The sequence below is a fragment of the Macaca fascicularis genome, chromosome 9 (genome assembly GCF_037993035.2).
Source record: "Macaca fascicularis isolate 582-1 chromosome 9, T2T-MFA8v1.1".
NCBI lineage: Eukaryota > Metazoa > Chordata > Mammalia > Primates > Cercopithecidae > Macaca > Macaca fascicularis.
In genome coordinates, this window is record NC_088383.1 from 124,943,272 (window position 1) to 124,967,183 (window position 23,912).

A 23,912-nucleotide genomic window follows, 5' to 3' on the forward strand; every position below is an offset into this window, starting at 1 on the left:
AACAAGAAGAGCTAACTATTCTAAGTATATATGCGCCCAATAAAGGAGCAGCCAGATTCATAAAACAAGTTCTCAGAAACCTGTAAAGAGACTTAAACTCCCACACAATAATAATGGGAGATTTTAACACACTTTCAATATTAGACAGAACAATGAGACAGAAAATTAGCAAGGATATTCAGGACCTGAATTCAGCTCTGGATCAAGTGGACCTAATAGACATCTGCAGAACTCTCCACCCCAAATCAACAGAATATACATTCTTCTCAGTGCCACATGGCACTTATTCTAAAATTGACCACATAATCGGAAGTAAAACACTCCTCAACAAATGCAAAAGAACTAAAATCATGACAGTCTCTCAAACCATAGGGCAATCAAATTAGAACTCAGGATTAAGAAACTCACTCAAAACTGCACAACTACACGGAAACTGAAGAACCTGCTCCTGAGTGACTGCTGGGTAAATAATGAAATTAAGGCAGAAATTAAGAAGTTCTTTGAAAACCAATGAGAACAAAGGGACATCATACCAGAATCTCTGAGACACAGCTAAAGCAGTGTTAACAGAGAAATTTATAGCACTAAATGCCCACATCAGAAAGCTATAAAGATCTCAAATCGAATTTATAGCACTAAATGCCCACATCAGAAAGCTATAAAGATCTCAACTCGACACCCTAACATCACAATTAAAAGAGCTAGAGAGTCAAGAGCAAACTAATCCAAAGCTAGCAGAAGACAAGAAATAACTAAGATCAGAGCAGAATTGAAGGAGATAGAGACACAAAAAACCCTCCAAAAAATCAATGAATCCAGAAGCTGATTTTTTGAAAAAATTAACAAAATAGATAGACCATAACTAAACTAATAAACAAGAAAAGAGAGAAGAATCAAATAGACACAATAAAAATGATAAAGGGAATATCACCACTAACCTCACAGACTGTACAAACTATCATCAGAGAATACTATAAACACCTCTATGCAAATAAACTAGAAAATCTAGAAGAAATGGATAAATTCCTGAACACATACACCTTCCCAATACTAAACCAGGAAGAAGTTGAATCCCTGAATAGACCAATAACAAGTTCTGAAACTGAGGCAGTAATTAATAGCCTACCAACCAGAAAAAAAAAAAAAAAAAAAAAAAAAAAAAGCCTAGGACCAGAAGGATTCACAGCCTGATTCTACCAGAGGTACGAAGAGGAGCCAGTACCATTCCTTCTGAAACTATTCCAAACAACTGAAAAGGAGGGACTCTCCCCTAACTCATTTTATGAAGCCAGCATCATCCTGATACCAAAGTCAGGCAGAGACACAACAAAAAAAGAAAACTTTAGGCCAATATCACTGATGAACATCGATGCAAAAATCCTCAATAAAATACTGGCAAACCAAATCCAGCAGCACATCAAAAAACGTATCCACCACGATCAAGTCACCTTCATCCCTGGGATGCAAGCTGGTTCAACATACACAAATCAATAAATACAATCCATCACATAAACAGAACTAAAGACAAAACCCACATGATTATCTCAATAGATACAGAAAAGGCCTTTGATAAAATTCAACATCCCTTCATGTTAAAAGCTCTCAGGTATTGATGGAACATATCTCAAAATCATAAGAGCTATTTATTACAAATCCACAGCCAGTATCATATTGAATGGGCAAAACCTGGAAGCATTCTCTTTGAAAACTGGTAGAAGTCTATTTCATTCAAAAATGATTAATAATGTTTGAACATTTGCTAAGAATACTGTGATTACTGTTGTTTTCAGTAACAGTACTGTGAGTACTGTTGCTTCCTTTGAATTTTCCCAATAATACCAAAAAATTAAATTTAAAAAAAAATTAGAAGATAACATGGGAGAATCTTGCTATGATCTAAGAGTAGGGAAGTCCTTTCCAAACACCATATAAACATTAAGATGATCTTCAGCTTGAACTATATATAAAAGCAAAAGTTTGAAGCTTAAAAAATGAGCATGAAATGACAACTAGCAAATAAGAGAAATATTTGCAATACAGTATATTGTTGTTAAATGTTTCTTTATCCAAACCTTTCACAGAGATACAAACTTGTAAATGTGTTTGATAATATTTTATTGACTTGTCAAGAGAATCAGTGCGCAGTGTAGGTGTTGGGAATCGTTTTAGTGCTGTTTTCATGCTATTTGTTAAAAAACCTATATTTTGCTGTAAGTTTTTCATGTTATGATTTAGCATAATCTCTGAGCTCAAACTGTACTCTCAAAACTTTAGGGACAAGAAGTAGCACGGTTCAGGAAGAACCAAAGTAATTTCAAAGCCAAACTAGTCAGTACTTGAAAAAGTCTAACTTTTGTGGTGGTTTCCAATGGAGAAAATGAAAATAATCCCTCTTCAGAATTCGGCTCTATGGACTGTTTGGGAGACTGAATTGTTCTTTTCCCATTTGTTAAACCAGGAAATTTCTAAGGCTCCTTCCAGCTCTCCAATTCTCTAGTTCATTATTATCATTACATCTCATTTTGCTTAAAGAATGCTAACATCAGTAGTCTTGTATCTTACATCTATCTTTGTGAGAAAGAGTAAAGAAAACTGAATTTGGTTTCTTCATGATTAATGCATTTGTCAAATTCGTTCCAAGTAGCAAATTAATTTATTGTGTTTTTTCATGAATGCAAATTAAAGCTGTGCAAACTATTGTGGTAAAACTTAGCAGTCTTTTTTTATAAATTAAAGCTAACTGATTTAATGTTAATGAAAGGAACTATATTCAAACACAAATTTTAATAACTTGGGTGGAAAGAAAATCTTAGACTTCATAAGCTTTTCCTTACATAAAATTCATGTAATTTGAACAGAAAGTCATTAAAATGTAATTTTCTATAGTGAAGCTTGTATTAATTACCTTGTATGAAAATCTGAAAAGTTACTGAATAAATGTCTGTTTCTATGCATTCCCTGGAGAGAAGAATTGTCTATTGATTAGTTAATTATCTCAAACCAAGGGTCCCAGGTTCAGTTTTTGGTGATCACTTTCTTATCTTTTTCCTGTTTGAATATTCTGATCAAAACCAGAAGTAAAACAGATTTTTTTTAAAAATAGAGACGTATTTTGCTTCTGTTCATATTGATAATACAAAGAGTACTAGTATACATATGATAAAATATTTTTCAACTTCTTGGTTCATAGGACTTAATCAGTGTTTCATGTATGTGGGTATGAAAAGCACCTTTATTACTGGGAATAAGATTTTAAGAATGATTTTAGAAACATGTCCTTTAAACTTGATTCTCTCATACTTTTAAGATTGTTTAAGTTCACTTCAATGTGATTGTCCAAAACAAAGTTATTTTCAAACTCACTGAATCCTTATGTTCTTCTTTAGTGTAACTATTCACAAATCCCATTTTGAATACTGATCCTGGAAAACATGAGAGAATCGAAATCTGTGTTTTCTTTTGATTTTTGCATCATGATTGCATTTTTACTCATTTCAACAAGGGGAAATCTCAACTTTTTATATTGACTAAATAAACTGTAGGGGCTAATTTATGTTTTTAAAAAGGAAAAATTTATAGATGCTATGTTTGATTACACTTATTTCTTACTGGTATTTAGGAATTTGTGTAATAATAAACACTTCTCATTTTTAACATTAAAATTTGCAAGGTTCACCAAATTCTGAAGGTAATGCCTGATAGGAGTTAATGTTCACTTAATTCTGGGTCTAATCTTTGTAGTTGAAAAAGCGAAAACTAAAGCATACATCCTTTGACTCATTCTATCTTATATTTATGTCATATTAAAAGTCATAAAAATGGACAAAACAATAAAATTGAAACTGAAACATATCCAAAATGTTTTTGCCTTATCCTTTATCCATCCTCCAGACATGGTCACTTTCAGATTTTACTTTAAGAAAAAATAACTTCACAGAGGACCATTATAATTTTTGTGATGAACATGTGTAATATTTTTGTGTCCACTTTTTAGTTTTTATCTTGGCTGCCTTAACATCTTCCTTCAAAATGTCAGCAGTGATTAGGCTACATTATGGGATAATACATATGAACTCTCAAAGCTAATTTTGACTAATACTAGAACAAAACATATGCCAATATGTTAAAGATGGGAAGTTGAACAGATTACTTTCCTATATAAAAATATTTTTTCTCTGCGTTCACCTTACTTTTCAAATACTAACCCAATCTCAATGTTTGAGGAAGGTTAAGCAACCTGTGAAAGAAGCACCATTTGAAATTTGATGGTGCAGTTCCTAAAATCTTTCCAAAGAATGTGGTATAGATGCTTACATATTAAAATATTGACATTCTAGGAAGTTTAGGAAATATTTCCTCTGAACTTGAACTCTGGGGCTGTAGCTATGGTTGTTAAGCTACGCCCAGTTCACACTTTAATGCCAGTGTCTGTATTTTAACATTATTTTAATGTGACATTGTATGCCTTGTTTATTTCTTCAAGCCGTACTTTTCCCAAATTAGTTAAAATTACTAAACGATGTGTTTTTAACCACAGTCATTCTAGAGATTTATTTGGTTTTTTCCTTCCCCAGAAGTTGCTTCGGTCATTTTTGATTGCACATCTGAATAGAGACCATGCTCAGAGTTGAAGTGTAAACCTCTTCAGGTCGGATCATAAGCCTCAGAACGTGTCATACATCCCATAAACTTCAGAACTAGCCATACATAAGCTTCAGAACTAGTCATACATCCCACGAAGAGCATCTTAACTGATACTGATCTGAACAGTTCAGTCCAACAGCCAGGCGATTCAGCCACCTACAATTCAACTATTGGTTTTATTTGAATGAAAATCAAATTTGGGGTATAATTGGCTTAGCTAAAATATTCACCTGGGTCAATTTTGGTCACATAAGTGATTCTGCACAAAGATATAACCACATTTTATCTCAGGCATCTCACTCAACATTTTTAAAGATAGCATTTTTTAAAATCTGCTACAAAGAGTGCATTAAATATACAACTAAGAGTCATACTGGTGGATGGTAAATGTCTGGGCATGAGCATTATGGGTTAATGTGTTTTTGTTCACTGACTTTTCATCTTTGCAGGTTATTCTAACTCTCTAGAAGTAATGGGTAGCCCTTTGGCACTGTGGCTTACTGGCTCAGGGTCAGTATTTTTACTTTTCCATCCTCTTCTCAGTTAGCACTTGAACAAAGAAACAAAAACAACTGGTCTGCTATTTCCAACTCCTGAAAGTGAAAGAGGGACAAAATATAATTAATTTAAATATGCAGTTATTCACAGAGGATTTGCTTTTGTTCTTATAATTAGGATCCCAATTTGTCAAATGCTTTAACAACAGTCTTACAGCCTTTTACTAAGGGAGGGGGGAGGGGTGAACATCCAGGTTAATTATAAGCCATATATTTGTCTTTTCAAGATTTGCTTTTACATTGCTTTAGGGCAAATGATAAATATCTTTGCAAATACAAATTGTAATCTGCATTTCTCCAATTTTAGTAAGTGAAAGTTGGGTTTAAGAGAATATGAAACTAAATCTGATTAAATTACACTTTTTGAAACCTGACAGTACCTCACTTCTGCTGCACTGCACTTTCTTAGATTTAATGCCTCTAAAGTATAATGATAATATAAGTTTCTTTTCTTTATTTAAAAATAAAATGATTACTCTAATTATGGGAACTCATGTACCATTGGGCTGAAAGTCAGAGACAGCTGGATGGTGAACTGGCCCCTTGCCCAGACCTCAGAGGAAGATTAATTTGAAAACTCTTTACAGAACACAGCCCAGAGCCTACTGCTCAGAAGATCTTGCTTTAATCAGCCATTGATCATAAGAGATTCCCTTTATTGACCTGAAAGAAAGGTGTTTTCATCTTCATGCCAGCTAAGGCACTTACTGAAAGTAGGTACACGGCATCCAAAGTGAATATGCCTAATAAAGAGAATACAGTTTTCCATCTCACCCCACAAATGACATTCTGTAATGACATGTGCTAATAGTTTCTATCTCCATCCATCCCTTAACTCATCATGTTGCCATCTTATGGGGAACCTATGGTTAACAAGGGCCCCTTTCTGCAGATACACATGTCAAATGACCGAGGAAACATGCCAGCAGGGATTGTGGAACCAATCTATGAGAATTCTCTTTGTGTCTGAAAATACCATGGAGTGGATGCAGGGCAGTATTTACCCCCCTGAATATAACATCAGAAAGTTCCAGATCACTCTGAAGTCTGTTCTCTCTATGATTTACCTGCCTGTGGAGTTTGAAAGGTCCTCACTAGTGCTGACTCTTTCTGACACTTCTCAATCTATAGTAGCTCAGAGGCCACTTTGATTGCTCCCAAAGGCAAAATGGGGCACCATGACACTTTTTTCACTCAAAAGGGCCAGCATTTATGGGATATACTCAGTCAGATTCTCAAAATTGCTTCAGAGAATCCTCTGTTAGATTAAAGGAGGTCATTTAATCAAACAACTTTCCAAAAGTCCCCGTTTTGAATTACTGGAGAGCATGTGTACTCTCAGGGTCCCGGATCACTTAGCAGACATCAGAGGAAAGGTTTCAAGTCTGTTTTGAGAACTGTACTGTCCAAGTCTACTGCTTTTTCCTTCAGCAAAGGAGATTTATCAAGGATCAATTTGGCTACAGACATACCTGTTTTCGTTAAAATGCCTTTGGCCATTACATTATCTATAATAACTTTCAGTAAGGTCTAAGCAATTTATAATAATATTAATAGAAAAAAATCATGATTCTCTACAGCATTTTCCCTTCCATTTCATCTGAATGGCTACAAGTGAGTGTTTGCATAATTTTTTCTAGTTTTTTTTTCTCCCATTTTGCCATGATCTAGTTTTATATGGAAGTCATAAATTTGTTCTACCGATGGAGTTTGTTAAAACAATATTTTGACTTTGCAGAGATCATTGTGTATTTTCTATTTATTTTGATGTCAAACTTTTAAAAATATTGACTGCTAGGAACTTAAGAGAGCAGAAATATCACTTTGAAAAATACTAACATTCATTTTTTCTAGTTGATACCTTGTCTTTTAATATTCATTGTGGTATATCTGTGCTATGTAATATTATAAGCCTTGTATCTGTCTCCTATACTTTCCTATACCCTCACATAAATACTATGGAAAATTATTATGTGCATCACTACCCAACACTTTAGCCTTGACTTAAATTGTAATATAATTTCTTATAAATAGGTATCTGAGCTTAAAAAAACAACAAATAAAAACACATTCCTGTTGGTTCTAACTTTGCACAGATCCCTTGAAAGAGATCAGAACTCATATGGAAGGTGAACTGATTCTTCCATTTGGCAAGCAATTCCTTCAGGAACTGAGTTACGCTTATGGTGGGACTTCCAATTAGAAAAGGAAATTTTAAAACAAACAAACAACCAGGCTGTTCAGAGATGGCTAGACACAAGATCAAGTCCCAGCCAGGTGTTTGACATTGCCCAGTCTCTTTACTCTTGTCATGTGAAACTTAGAGTCAGCTTCTTCACTAGTGTTTTTGGCATCATAGAAACGGCACCTAACCATAAATGCAAACCATAGCTGATACTACCAGTGCAGTTCTCATTCTTGTAGAACTATGTTCAGTCCTTCTCAAGTCATTAACTAACAAGACCAAATGCACATTTCTAGCCAGGGAGTCCTTGAGCCCATCCAATCCCCTGACTTCACAGCAATGCTGTGGCAGCCCACTCTGCTGCCGCCTGCAAGCACACATGGAGGGGAAGCCAGCAGGGGTGGTCCTCGCCCATGGGCTGATGAAGAAAGGCAGCTGCAGTCATGAATTCGTAGAACCAGAAGTGACCTTAGCAGCCACCTACTCTAACTGCTTTCCAAGAGAAATTTCTCAAGAGACATGCTGAATTTCAAGTCAAGAGCAGCTTGGAAGCCACAAACTAAGCTGGCTTACAGTTGCCATGGAATTTTGGGACTATTTGCTGCCAACAGAAACAGGATCCACAGGTTATAACTAGCTACTGACCAGTGTTGTAGAGCTTGTGGACAATCTCATTCCTGGTTTCTCCTACCTCTCTTCATTTTCCTGTGTTCTTCACCATCAGCCCTCCTCTGGGTATTCTCCCTTTCTTACTCTATTCTTTCTACTAGGGAAGCCTCATCCACTCTCATGGCAGAGTGCTAGTTTTCCACCCAAGATTTGCACACACACCCCCGCCCCAGCTGAATGGTGGAGAGGTGTTGCCCGGCAGCAGTTCTTGCTAATGGCATGGGAACAAAGTGGGGGTACCTTTTCCACCTGCTCATCTTCTGCCTACCATGTAGATGCCAACGCTCAACACATTGGTGGATGCCCTGGATTAAGGATGACAGAAGTGTCATCGGTCTGAGACCCTAAATAATGCCATAGACCAGAGCTAAGCTGTGTTCCTCTCTATCCCCTTCCAGACAGCCTGCCACCAATCAGGAACACTTTACGTCCTGAGAAACAAACTTCGATTTTGTTAAACCCTTGAGATTTCAGGCTTTAACTATTGCAACAGCTAGCATTCCCCGCCTATATAATTATAAAATCTTCAGATTCCATCTATGCTAATTACTCCCAATTCTGCATCTCTGGCATAGATTTTTTTCCTAAGCTTCACACCTGCATATTCAAGTAGACAGGTCCACTATAATGACCTGCAGGTTACCAAATTCAGTATGTCTGAAGCCAAACAAATGATCCACTGCTTTCCCACACACCCTGGCCATTCCTGTTCCATCATATGCTTGTGAATACCAATTGTATGCACCCAGGTACTCAAGAGTGCCCTATTTTATCTCCCATAGTACTCTCTCCTAAATATCTATCCTGTCCATCACCTTTATCTCTCCTTATTGCCATATTCTTATCTGGTTTCAATAATAGTAGCCTCACCCCCTACTCCAGTCTGTCCTCCATGCTACACTGTCTCTTTGAAATGAAAATCTGATTATGCCTCTCTACTCCTTAAAATCCTTCCATGGCTCTTTCTGCCTTGCAGATTAAAAATAAAAGTCCTAGTGTAACACCTAAGGCCGCTTTATGGACCCTTTGCTGCTGACCTCCTGTCTTCTCTCTTACCATTCTCCCATCGTTCCGTTTACAACGTATGTCCCGAAGTTTCTCAAATATTCCTTCTCTCCATACTGCTGATTTTGCAGTTTCCAGTATCCAGAACACACTATACCCCTCCTGCCAGTGTACTTCTTCCTCTTCATCATTCAAGTCTCAGTTCAGAGATCATGTCTCTTGGGAATCGTCAACCTCCACATTCCCCTTAGAGATCACACCTCTATCTTTCTTTTCCTTGTGGCTTCTGCCTACTTCACAGAGTTGGTCTCTGCGCCATTGTCAGCAAATCTAGGAGCTCTTGCATCTTTGCCCTAGTTTGATGTTCTTTGAGAGCAGCCAGCTACAACACTGCCTGCAATATGCCCTCAATACGTGTTTCTCAATTTAACCTGTATCGTCGCCCACTCCTAACTGCATATCCTGATAAAATAATGCATATATAGTGCTGACGGTAATGCCTGGCTTATTGCAAGCATTCAGTTGATGTTAACAGAATCAATCATGGTTTTTTGTATTATTATCATTACTGTTTTTATTACTATCAGCAATTACTCAATGTTTTTGACCATAGCTGATTTCACATCTCTACTAAGTTTTGTTTTTCTTTTTCTTCTGTTTCACAATCACGTGGGAGACATTTGCACCAAAGTAGCGACTTCATTCTTCTGGCTGCAAATGAGCAGAGTGCAGGTCAAGGGATCTGGAGTCGTGGGTTCAGGTGCCACCACTGTCACCAGCTGTGTGGGCATGAACTAGTCATTTAACCGCTCCCTGCCTCATTTTGGCCATCTGTGACATCAGGACAAAAATAGCTTCCTGACCCACTTCAACAGAATAGTTTTGAGAAACAACCTAGATAATGAATGTAAAAGCATTTTGTAACTCTGAAAAATGATAAAAGTCCATTATTAGTAGTATTTCCAATGACATGAGCAATATTAGTATAAACAAATGCTTTCTCTGTTGAATGTTGTCATTCCTCTATTTTGCCATTATCACTTTCGGTTATTTTTGCATTTCCTAATGAATGGACAACACACGTAAGTCATGTATTTCCGCATGAGCAAATTCTCATTTTCATCATCCCAGGCATCACATAAATTCTGCTTTGAGGACTGTATACAGAATCACCTCATTGATGATGTTGCTGTAAATTGGCATTGTCTGTCTTTGAGTCTATCTTTCTAATAATTTTTTCCTTACACGGCATTTCAACCCATGGTAGACACACTGATTTTTGCATGAATGAATGCTTTTACAGATACAGGCAAAATCTTTGAGTGCCTAGAGTTTTGTCTACTATTTCCTATTTGACCTCAAGCTTCTCACTTGATGTTAATGAGAATGACGATGATGATGATGAAGATTGACATTTTTGAACTCTTATATACCAGGCATTTTTAAGCCCTTTTACATTTAATCCTCACAATGACTTGGTCAAAAGAATTCATGTGCTAGATCCACTATAATGTAAACTCCAAGAGGTACAGAATCTTTCATATATCATCGGTTTTTTTCACTGATAAATCCTTGGGGACTAAAGCAGTGTCTGGCATATAGCAGGTGCTCAGGGAACACTTGTCGAGTGAAGTTACTTGCTTCTCAAATGATTTTTTAATCCTCAAGTCTTTGGAGTTTTCTGAGCATTTATAATTTGACTGTGATTGCGTATTGGTAGTAACAGATTATTATTGAAATTATTAACTAAATTTATATAATACATTATAGTTTATAAAACACTTTCACATACATAACCTCACTTAAAGCAGCCAACGACATTTTTCCACTAGAAACACTGAAATACAATGTCTCTACCAAATGAAAAATAAAACATAGTCATTATTACAATACCACCATCATTCCATTTCTTCAATGAGCAGTAAGCATTTAAATTAAGAATGACTAGGGTTTACAATAAGGATTGTCAAGTATCAGAATTGTTGGGGTTTTTTTTAATTAAAAGAAGAAAATACTAGAAAATATTTCTCCACTTGGCTTAGAAAGAAGGAATTTCCATTTGAGTTCCAAATTTACTTAACCATCTGGAAAGGTAGCTGCAAGTCTGATTCTGGTAAGTATTTGTGTCTCCAAAATCAATGGCAACAAAATGTTTTAAATAAACCAAGTAAAGTTTTGAGTATGTAATTAGAAAATAGAACTGATGAGATCACTTGCCAAGAACAGTGAGGATTTGCATTAAAAACAATGATTTCAGACAGTCATGGTCATGATTTACTCAGCACATTCTACCCAATGAGAGAACAATTCGTATCAAAGTGAGGGAGTGCTCAGCAATGTTATAGAAAGTGTTGGATAAGGTGTCTGTGGTGCTAGAGTAGGATAACATTTTCTATAACTTGAACAGTGTGTCTTTAAATGAAATTGTAAAATATTATGATATGTTAAAGGCCAAGCAAAATTTTATAACCAGAATACAATGACCATTTATATTTAAACATTGGCATCTGTAGTTGTCACTGGTTTTTAGTAGGTGAGGGGAAATAGCTCTTCAAATGATCAGACAAGTTTGACTAGAGCATTTGTCATTCCAGTATCTTCGGCACTTGAAGTTTTTCCATTTTTGTTCAACAATGTAACCTTTGGAGTTTTGCCTAATAATGACTTCACTTGTGCTGGCCTTCCAACAGATAAATGAAAATGGAAATGCATATTTTCTAATTATGCATCCAGCCTTAGTTGCATATTGGCGAGGGTGGCCACACTGAATGTTAAATTAAGTCTGCACAATAGTTAGAGTCTATGTAACATCAAAGTTTCCCAAAGTCACTTTCTTAATCATGTGAAGGATAGCCAAGACTCTGATCAGTAGTATGCAGCTATATACGATCAGAGGAAAAACATTTAAACATCCCAGCATGGTATTTCCATTTAAATCTGATTACAGTGAAATAAAACTGTAGCCATTAAAGGTTTAGAAGAACTACAAATACAAGCAGTAAAAGAAGACAGATAGTAAATGAGGTAGTAAAACATTTCGGCAGGGCAAACAGTTTATAGCACTCATTCAGTCGTCCTGAAGCAGACTGTACAATTCACTACAGACCCGGCACCATTCCCTGAACTCCACTTAAACCTACAATTAACCTTTCACGCCTAATGAAGCTGTTTTCCTGGAAAATTAAAATATATAGTGGTGCCTGCTTTTACACAGACTTCGGAGGAGAGCATTTCAAAATGAATGACTTTTCTGAGGCTTTTGTTCAAATGTAAAATGGAAGTGCTCTGTTTGTATATAAAGCAGGAATGTTCTTTCCAAGGCAATTTCATTTGATGTGCAGTATTTTATTACTGTACTTATTAATTGTTCTGCATAATTGTAAAAAACACACATCAGTAATTTTATGATTAGATTGTTACTGCTGAAGTCTACTATTACCATTTCACTTCCATTAGGGAAAACTAGAGTTTTGCTAACAATGACTAAATTCCTGATGTTTCTCCTTGGTGGTTTTCATTGCAAATTTAGTGGTTTAAAAAGACATGTTTACCATTTAATTATTTAGCTGTTATTTACATTGCTGTCTCTTCAGGTCATGTTTTCACATGTTTAAAGATAAATAAAATTCTTAAATTTCAGGAGTTACATATTGTTTTTTCCTAAGGTTGCAAGTGCAGGTCTGATTTTGGTGTATGTTCTACTTATTTACAAAATAGCTGTGGGGTACTCCCACATTCATTTCAGCATTATTCACAATAGTCGAGATATAGAAGCAGCTATATGTCCATCAATGGATAAAGGGAAAAAATAAATAAAGAGAATGTGGTCTTTATAAACAATGGAATATTATACAGCCTTAAAAAGAAGGAAATTCCGTCATTTGCAACACATGAATGGAACTGGAGCATATTACGTTAAGTGAAATAAGCCAGGTACAGAAAGACAAATACTGTATGACTTCACTTATATGTAGAATCTAACAAAGGTGATCTCAGAAATTCAGAGTAGGAAGCTAATTACCAGAGGCTAGGGGAAGGGGGAGGGATGGTGAAAGGGAAGGTGTTGATCTAAGGGTACAAACTCCAGTTAGACTGGAGGAGTAAGTTTTAATGATCTGTTGCACTACATGGTGACCACAGTTAATAACAATGTATTATATATTTCAAAACTACTAAAAGAATAGATTTTTAACATTCTCACCACAAAAAAAGATGGTAAGTTGGAGAGGTGATGGATATGTTGATTAGCTTGATTGCATCTTTCCAAAATGTATACATAGGTCAAAACACCACATTGTATCACATAAATATCCACAATTATTTGTCAATTAAAAATAAGCTTTAAAAATAGCTGTGGTAACTCTTGGCATCCAGCCCAGGGACCACTGAGTTGTGCCCATTTTCTGAGGGAAATTACTATGGTCCTGAAGGAGCCTGCTTCCTTTTTTTTTTTTTTTTTTTTTGAGACGGAGTCTCGCTCTGTCGCCCAGGCTGGAGTGCAGTGGCCAGATCTCAGCTCACTGCAAGCTCCGCCTCCCGGGTTCGGGCCATTCTCCTGTCTCAGCCTCCTGAGTAGCTGGGACTACAGGCACCCGCCACCTCGCCCGGCTAGTTTTTTGTATTTTTTAGTAGAGACGGGGGTTTCACCGTGTTAACCAGGATGGTCTCGATCTCTTGACCTAGTGATCCGCCCGTCTCGGCCTCCCAAAGTGCTGGGATTACAGGCTTGAGCCACCGCGCCCGGCCGGAGCCTGCTTCCTTTAGGGCTTGTCCTGCCCTGGGTGAACAAGAGCAGCCACTGAGGCTACTCTCTGTTAGCAAGGACCAGTTTGAAACACCAAGAGACCATGGATAATGGAACAGGAAACAGAGGGATGGTATGTTCCTTCCTATGAGGTTTATACTTCCTATTTTAATCATCTAAATGTCATAGTGTCTAGTGTTTAAGCACTAAAAGTACAAAAAGGTAAAGCTGATAATAACTATTGAAACCCCAGCATTTTTTTAAATCTACTGATATATTTTTATGTAAATCCTGCTAGCCTGCAGCATCTGTGCATCATCTTTACATGGTAAATGAAATTCCTTTAGACCACCAGTCTAAAATAATGAATTGTTCCCCCAGTTAATTGTATTGCTTTGATAACACGGAACTGTGCTAGGCCTAGAGAACACAGTAAGTGAATTTCATCAGATGATTTGTGTGATGTTTTGAAAAATGATCTTCTGGAGTGACCTGATTTTAATGGAACTCTAGCAGCATGCAGCATGGGCCGCTGCCCAGCATCCGACTAGGAGGAAGCACTTCCTCCTATGGCACAAGGAGTGCGGGATCATCCCCAGAGGACCTCTCACTGGGAAAAATTCTCAGGAAAGACAAGAGAAAGTGTGTGCCAAAAATGGCAACACAAAGAACCTATCGATAGGTTGCTTTTCTTTTATTGATACGTATCTTTTTTAAAACCCAGAAAAGATCGCAAATGACCCTTATGTCTTCACTGCCAGTGTGAAAATAAACCAAGACCAAGCAAATGAAAATAAGCAAAAGTTGTGTATTCTGAGCTTGCTATAGCAAGAGAGTCAAGCACTTTCACTTGTGTTTTGGCGGAGACTCAAAGACAGGCAGGAGTGGGAAAGCTTTATCGTGAAAAAAGGGAAGCTTCAGGTGTGCCATGATTAGAGGCTGTTGGCTTGTGGGAGCTGTAGACAGGCTAACTAGAAGTGGGGCATCCTATGTGGTTAGGGGTACATATTTGGCTTCCTCTGGCTGGAAGTGAGGACACAAATTAGGGAAGCTGTTATTTATTAATCAAGTCCTGGCCATTTGGAGCCATTCATGACAGGGATTACAGTTTAACTTCGTGAGTTATTACTAGAGATAGCAGTCTGACTTCTTACAAGTCGACATAGCAAGCTGGCTTCCTGGGCTGGTTATTGCAGATCGTAGCTTGGTTTCCTGAGCAGGTTGCTGCAAGTTGTGGGTCAGAATTCTATTTATACATGGTCTGGGCATTATCTATATGTTCGGTCTCTTACCAGAATATAACCGCTACATTTAGGGGATGGGGGAGGTAATACTGTCTTTGTAAAAAAGCTATTGACTTGACTTTTCTTTTTATCAATTAAGAAAATTAGATTCCCTACAATAACAAAGTGTGCTGAAAGGCAATGACAGAGATTACTTTCTCTTTCTCTCTCTCTCTCTCTCTCTCTCTTTAGTGAGTCTTCCATACACACTATTGAATTCAATAAGATAGGGGCTTTGTCTCTTTTTTTTCATTCTTGTATCTAGGTTCTCTTGTAGGTTGAACAAGAACATAGCAACTTCTGATTTTTTTTTTAAGGTTCACCTTATATTTAACATGAAGAAATGCGAAAGTGGTAATAACTTGATATTTAAGGCACACACACATATAAATGCAGTTATTATGATTATTATCCTATTCATAATTAAATTACAAGATTTATAAAGAAGAGTAACTCATGATGGGCCACAAGCAGTGGGGTCCAGTAAAGGACCTAAGCCAAATGAAACGTCGTTTGGCCCATCAAATGGGCAGACAAGACTTTGGGCAAGTGGCCCTGAGTGTTCTCTGTGAGTGCACCATGGTGAACACTTAAATATCTCTGCCTAGAGAAGTGCAAGTCTTTCTACATACACATTGCCATTTACACGGATCTGAAAATGCAGTTGTTACATTTTCATAAGAAATGACAAAAAGCTGTCAAATTAAAAATAAGTATGATTTGCAATTTTATTTGTAAATTAAGAACTGAAATATGATTTACGATTTTCAACTGAATGTGTTTCCAAGTTTCAGAATCATTAGTAAACCCAGGACATGTTGTGAGAGACGCTGCTTCAATTAGGTTCTGGACTTCATGAAATACAGCGATACAGTGGCAGTTTTGAATTAACATAGAATTTCCTGTTTTGGCAACTCAAACTGTTTACTCCTCTCCTGATGATATATCTTCTATAACGAAAACATTTGCATTCACATGTAAACGGAAAGTATTATTTTTTCAGAGCTTATTTGGACTACATCATGCAGTAGTTTAATGAATAACATGATTTCATACTTGGATGTTGTGATCATTGAAATTAGTGTAAGTAGTCTCTGTCCACATTAAAGGAGACATATATTATTTGTCATGCTTGGCTGTCTCTGGATTAGTTGGTGCCAGGAATAAAATAGCAGGAAGTTGTAAATAATGACAGAAGTATGCCAGAAGATCAGCGGAAACTTATGGTCAGCTTGAACTCTTAGTTAGCACCACCACAATCTGTGATTTTAAAAATAACAACAAGGTCCTTCGGCTCCGTTAATTAAACAAATAATGAAATAATTATTAACTACCGCAGAATAAGTGTTTAAAACATCTATGTTAGACTCTTCAGAAGTTCCCATGTGCTCTTCAAAGGTCAAGAAAACAGTTTTTATTTAAACTTTGAACTTGTAATAACTCTAAAAAATTCAGGATGATATTTAATATCCTGAAAGAGCAAATTACCTAAGAGCAACCCTTACCAGGTGAATCTGTAAATTTATCAGGTTAGCCAGTGCTTATTGTAATTTTGTAATTTCTTTCCTTGCTAACACCATAAATTTCTCCTTCTCCACAAATCTCTTCTCTTCTGTTTTCAAATGTACCCAAGGCTCCCTTTTCCTTTAAATAATACACTTACATAATCCCATGCATCCACATGTATTCCATCTGACACTGCTACTTCCGTTATGTAGATAAGCTTACTTATCTCTTCCCATTGCTGAGCATCTTAAACATGGAACTTACGCCTGCTCACTTTCTGTCACTCCATTCCTTGCTTAACTTTCAGGCTTCTATCCTCAGTTAGATACAGAAATGACTCAAAGATCACCAGAATCTTCTCTGAGGAAGTCTAATGGCCTTTGCCATAGGCCTTACCCTGCTGGCCTGTTTGCCACTTTTTACAGACTCCTTGGGCTTGGCCCTCCCTTGACTCCCACAACACTGCATTAGGCTAGTTTGCTTTCCTCTTACCGTGCCCACGTCCCTTTACTGGCATTTCTTTCTGTCCATCAATCTCTGAATTCTTTTCCTGCCAGGAAATATGTGACTCTTACCTAGAATTAACCGACCCACAGGAACAAAATAATTCAATGATATTCTATGTAGGATAAGATCTGAAAATGATCTTCCTCTAAGAGTAACATGTGGAGAAGAGGTCAGCTCAATTCAAAATCAGGTCTTGAAGATCTTGGAGAAAGGAAAATGAGCCAAAAGTCCTTTTGTGGCCTTTTCTTAAGCAAGGCCAAACAGTCTGGCCTCATGGTTTAGTATGGTGATTTGATACATTTGGTTTTACTCAAGAATTACATGGGACTCAACATATATGAAAATGATTCATATGTAGCTATGATAAGCCAAATTATCTGGTTGAGCTATTGCTTCCATAAATTTAAATATAAATTTACTGTCCCTGAGCATCTTACCAAGTGTTCCTGTCCATCATTGGACAAACAATGTAACAAAGCAGATTAACATAATTAAACAATATACTTTTTAAACTACCTGTGATAGCTACAGCTCTGCCTTTGTGGTCACTTTCTGTTAATAATACTCAAGGTCCGTTTCTAATACTTAAGACACGTGTCAGCTACATGTCAAGTGAGCTTTTTTCCATGTCCATTTGTACATAGCATAACTCTATCCATGGAATGCTTTTATACTTTTTAAAACAGTTTGTGAGAATGAAAAGACAAGCCATAGACTGGGAGAAAATATTTACAAAACACATATCTGGTAAAGAACTGTTATCCAAAATCTTCAAAGAACTCTTAAAACTCAACAGAAAGAAAACAAACAACCCAATGAAAAACAGGCAAAAGATCTGAACAGGCACCTCACTAAAGAAGATATACATTTGGCAAAGAAATATATCAAGAGTTGCTCAGCATCATATGTCATTAGAGAACTGCAAATTTAAACAGCCGTAAGATACTGCCACACACCTATTAGAACGGCTAACCCCGAAAACACTGACAACAACAAATGCTGGTGAGGTTGTGAAGCAATAAAAACTCATTCACTGCTGGTGGAAATACACAATGGCACAGCCACTGTGAAATACAGTTTGGCAATGTTTTTTTTACTAAACGAAAACATAAGCTTACCATATTATCCAGCAATCAGGCTCCTAGGTACTTATGAATTGAAATGTTATGTTCACAAAAACCTGCACACAGATGTTTTTAACAGCTTTATTCACAATTACCAAAAATTGGAAGCAAGGACAATCAAGATGTCCTTCAGTAGGGAGTGCATAAACAAACTGTGGCACATCCGCACAATGGAATATAATTCAGCAATAAAAGGAAATGAGTTATCAAACCAAAAAAAGAGAGATGGAGCTATGTTAAATACATATTTGTAAGTGAAAGGAGACCATCTGAAAGGCTATGTACTGTGTGATTCCAACCATACAACATTCTGGAAAAGGCTAAACTACAGAGACATTAAAGAAAGATCAGTGGTTGCCAGAGACTTGGGAAAAGAGAAGAATAAATTGGTGAAGTGCCGGGGGTATTTTAGGGCAGTGAAACTATTTTGTATGATACTTTAATGGTGGATACCCTGCATTATGCAGTTGTCAAAACCAACGGAACTATGCAACAGAAAGAGTAAACCGTAATTTAAGTGATGGACGTTAGTTGGTAATTTTATCTCAATATTGGTTCAATTTTTCTGTAAACCTAAAACTGCTTGAAATATTTTTAAAAATCTTAACATGACTAGTTTTGTTCCAAAAAAAAAAAATAGTAACATTGAAAATTTCTAGTACCTCCACAGCAAACTTGTGTTCAGACATAGAGAGGAAGGCTTAGGGTCCTATGCACAACTAGATGTGATAATTTGTCAAACACTGATGTGACTGTTCCAGGTCAGAGTCAGTTAACTTTCTTAGACCTTTGTTCTTCTTCCTTCATGCAGTTCACATGCCCAAGTCAAGAAACATTTTAGGTGAAGGGCAAACTACTTGAAAACTTCCAGTAACAGCCAAACGTGTGATGACTAAATGAAAAGCACTAACAAACGGGGTCCTTCACCACCACTGTTGCCATCCCAGAAATGTCTAAGCAAGCATTTAAATGCTTTTCTCTTTTCTTCCAGGCCTTGCAATTGCCAGTGCCCTAATAGATATTTCACAACAGAAAGCTTCAGATAGTAAAGATAAGACTTCTGGAGTCCGGAATCGAAAACACCTTTCAACACGTCAAGGAACTTGTGTCTGAGAAATGGAAACCGCTCCTGTATATTCTGTACTGTTTTACTCTGGGCTTCTGTTAAAGCTGTTCTATGGCCTCGGATTTTATGGAGGCAAATCTCTGTATCATCCCGAGCCTGAGTGCAGTTTCCTTCCAAATGGGCAGTGACCCAGGTGGCCAAAGAATGTTCATGAGTTTTATAAAAGTATTGATGGTCACAGGCGATAAAGTCCGTTTTTACCACTATCTTAGGCTTATTATAGCTAACATTAAACTACTCTGGAAAAAGATGTATATTGTTTCTTAATGAAGATGAAAAATATGTAATTCATATAAATCAACTATTTATATCCCAAGACTTTAAAGAAAGACATTTTTTAATGCCTGAATGATGAGAATTGTACAGTTTTTGCCTCATAAGCCAACTTGAATCACCTGTATATGAATAGGGAATGAATACATTGCAATGGCTTTAAATGCTCTTTTATCTCATTGTAAATGTGAAGGCCAGACTTTGATGTAGTAGGATGTAGGTAATGTATTTAAATATTTCACATGACCATATCATGTCCAAACTCAGTCTGAGAATGTGACCGCTTTCCATCTAACTGGAATGCAGATCAGAATGAGTTCAACTCATTCTGTGCAACTTCACAGGAGGTTTATTAGAATGCTCAGTGTAGAGGACATTCCTGTCATCCATGCCAACTGCCTAACTCATTATCAGAGCTGATAGAGCATGGAAAAGCCTGTCCAGCAGTCAGTTGTTCCCCTCCTTCCAAAAACAGCCTCCAATGCCACGACCTGAAGAGAGCCGAAATGGTTATTTTACAGCATACAAGCTTCTGCTCCAGTATGATAATTTTTAGTTGCCTAAGAATCATTGGATCAGACCTAAATGATCCATCTGCATTTTTATAAGAATGGATCTTTCTTTGCCCTTCCTCTCCTAGCTGCTAGATTTTAACTACCTTTTACAAATGTTACAAAATGTATTTTAGAGGCAACGTCTCTCAAGATGACCTGAGTTCCTTCCTGCCAACTGTTCCACTTAGAATACAAGTAGAGAAGAGCACTGGCTGGCAAGCATCAACAGAGTCTTCTTCCTAACATGAGCACATCCCTGCCATGAGAAAAAATCTGTGGTTTAGAAAATATGATCATGGTTGCCCACAGTCAGCATACTCTTAATGACTCAAAATTCTGAATTATGGCAGAAAGGAAAAATAAAATAGACTTCACATTAGAACATAGAATCATTTACATCCTAATACTGACCACAGTTCACTAAAGCTCAGTAGCATTAACAGATGTAGTTTGGAATTGCACTTTCCTAACTTCAGGGTGACGACAAGATATGTGTAACAGTGACAGAAATCTCCAAAGCTGCTGTATATGATATAGCTTTGTTAAATATGAAGGTCATTTAAATACAATCGATGTTTAGTACTATATATGTACTTTTCACATTCTTTGGATTTCTGGAAGGTAATGACACCTTACTGTTTACAGCTAATGCATAGTTACTTGCATGCCATGGTTGTACAGTAGCAGACTACGACCCTATCGTGATATTAAATGTTTATTTCATAATGCCATCTATACATAGCTTAATTTGATGAGGATTGAATGTAATATATAACAGGAATGATTATACAATATGTAGTTGCATCTTATATAAGATTGCTAGGTTGCATCTTACCATGACTATGTCATTATTTTGATAATTAGGCATTTATGAATTATAGTATATATTCCTCATGTTGGCATGATAATTTTGCTATTTTCCATGCATTAAAAATAAGACAAATTCTTAGAGTAATTTTAGTAATTTTATCTATAATCCGTGGGGGTTTTGGAGGGGGAGGCCACTGGTTGTTTCTACTTCCCTGTGATATTTTCTCTCTCACTAAAGGAATGAGCTAAGTTTGTAAATGTCTCCTAAAAACAATCAAGTAATTTTATTAGCTTCTTTTGGACCCTTTAAATGTTGACTTCTCCCATTAAAAAATAAATTGATATAACTAGTGATTACAAAGATATAATCATTTTATAAAAGTGATGGCCCAATGTATTTAATTCTCTAACAATTGTCACAAGAGAAAGCGTATGTAATAAAAATATAAAAACATACAGATTTAGATGTAAAATCTATATCAGCTATATTTTTAGGGAGGCTAAGCAGATGGTATTACTGTGGAAGAATTATCAAGTTTTATTCACCTCAAATCCCACTGGGTTCTTAAAACTTGAAAATTCAAATTGTGGAGGATTATGAGACACAATGCAATGTTAACTTAAAGTCATACTATACCTTTCTGGGCCAAATATTGCTAACTCTGTGGCTAATTATGCAATTAGTTCTCAACTTATCAAAGCTTTTTACTGGCAATAAATTCTTTGCCCTCAGGTGAAGTGGATTGAAAAGACATCAAGGATCAAGGATAATCACTTTGAGTCTGTGTCTTGGTTTTTCCCCCTACATTCCAGACAGTTTAAATTTGGATGTTTTCATTTTTTTTTAAATAAAACCACACAAATATGCAGATACTTTCCCAGAATTTCTCAGTTAAATGGCTGATTCTCTTGAAAACTAACCTTAATGGAATTGTAAACATTTCAGTTTAGAATGACTTTGAAAAATTCCTTAGATTTTAGGACGTTTTATTCTACCAAATATGAAAAAAAAAAATTGGTTAAATACAGTGGAGTTTTAAAAATTAACCTGAGGATTCTATTTGAACTAGAAAATTCCTATTGGAAAAGAATTTGCACATACAGATTCAGCTAATAAATTTTAAGAGGATTAGGATTCTCATAATTGCTTTAAATGAAAATGCATTTTAGTGATACACAGAGATGCCATATACTATAGTGTTATGTTCAATAGGAAAACTTCAAATAGGACATGTTTAAAAAGGTAATTGATCCTTGCTTTACTTCCCAACATCTCATTTTCTTTTGGCTGCAGTAAGATAGAGGTGACTGTATGGCTGCAGTTCATGGCATAAGGTCATTTAGGGTGCACACTGGCACATAGGCTGGAAAACAGGCACTGGACCCAGCTTTCAGGCGTGTGGTGCTGGGTGCGTTTCACCTTTGAAACTCAGGCTTCCATCTGTAAAGGGCGGCAATGGTGCCCACCTTTCGAGGCATTGGGAGGCTAGATGGTAACACACAAAAAGTTCCCACACTGGGACCTTGATGCAGCATAGCTGGCATTAACAACCGTGGGGACACCGGGCCACTCTTTTTCTACCAGTTGTTTTATGAATCCACCTATTAATTTTCATCCATCTTTTCATCATAGGTAAAGGTCAATCAGGTTTTTCAGAAAGACTCCCTGAATAACTCAAGTTCCTGTATTTCTAAGATACAGGGATTTCTACGAAACGAATTTGACATTGGGTCAATAAAGACTTAAACTCTTCTTAAATCTCTACAGTTTTAGGAGAGTATTTCATAAAATTACTGACTGATGACATTGAGACAAGAGCATCAATGGTCACCTTTCACATACAAATTAGGCAAGACAGGGTCAGTGCTTACATTTTGTGGTTATACATGATACATCTTTTTTCAGTGAAGATAAAACTATGATTTGAAAGGTGTCTTATATTTAAAAAAGATTTTAAAATCTTTTTTAAAAAATCTTTTTTAAAAAAACTGATCAAAGGAACTATTTCTACCCGCCTATGCTCTTTTTAAATGTCAAGTTTCAAAACCCATTTTTCATACACTAGGGTGAGTTTGAAATTTACCTGATTACAGGAATTGCTTGGGTTCAGGCAGATTCCCACTTTCACCTCTAGAGATTTAGATTCAGAAACACTGGGGTAAGCCCTGGAGAGCAGTACTCTTAATAAGCTCCTCAGTGCTTCTTACCATTAGGCAAATTAGGGAAACGGCATTGGGTCAAAGTGCTGCCTTTATCGACCATTAGAGGGAGTTCTTTAAATAACGAAGTTATTGCTCTAATTCAAAATGCGTTAAAGAATTTTCCAAGGAATACAAGCCATCTGGTTGGTGTTACAGCAGTGTTTTCATTAGAATGTACATTTAACATTTTAGTTTTATCAAAATTTTTTGAAATTAAGAATTAGAACCAGAACTCCTATCAGTATATATGTACGCCGGTGTGCATGCCAGGGTTAAAAACAGATTGTGTAAAAGTTCAAGCCCATTTTAGAAAGCCAACATTTTATATTATAATGTGCTGTTAATCAGGACTTTATTGAAATAAAAACATTGGCTCTTCCAACCCCCACTGCCAAATGCAGTTTTGTTTTGTTTTTGTTTTTGTTTTTCTCTTTTAATCCTTCCATGGTCACACAGGAAAAAGCACTCTGAGAACTTGAAAAAGCCTCTCTCCATCGAAGAGGTGATCATAAAATTTGTTACTGAATTTTGACATTCAAAATACATTTTCCCCTCTTTTCCTCTTCACCAGATTTGCACTGACCTTTCCTGCATGTTCTCTGTGAAGGGCGTGCTGAGCACTTGGAATGTTCCTGAGAATTAAAGGCAAAACTCACAAGGCCTAGCGGCTGAGATTCTAGCTATAATGAGGGTCTACGCCACAGGACATGTGTTATTGAAATT

The 23,912-nt window shown here is 36.6% G+C and overlaps 1 protein-coding gene across 8 annotated transcripts in view; it reads left to right on the forward strand.

Moving 5' to 3' along the window:
* The window catches only part of ATRNL1 (attractin like 1), an 842,049-nt gene extending 818,464 nt beyond the window's left edge, over positions 1 to 23,585 (forward strand). For all 8 annotated transcript variants that reach the window (XM_045362239.3, XM_074002848.1, XM_005566518.5 and 5 more), the window contains one exon: positions 19,216 to 23,585. In XM_045362239.3, the coding sequence (XP_045218174.1) occupies positions 19,216 to 19,337 (122 nt within the window). In that variant the 3' untranslated portion in view covers positions 19,338 to 23,585. The remainder of the gene's footprint in view (positions 1 to 19,215) is intronic.
* The last annotated feature ends 327 nt before the right edge of the window (positions 23,586 to 23,912 follow it).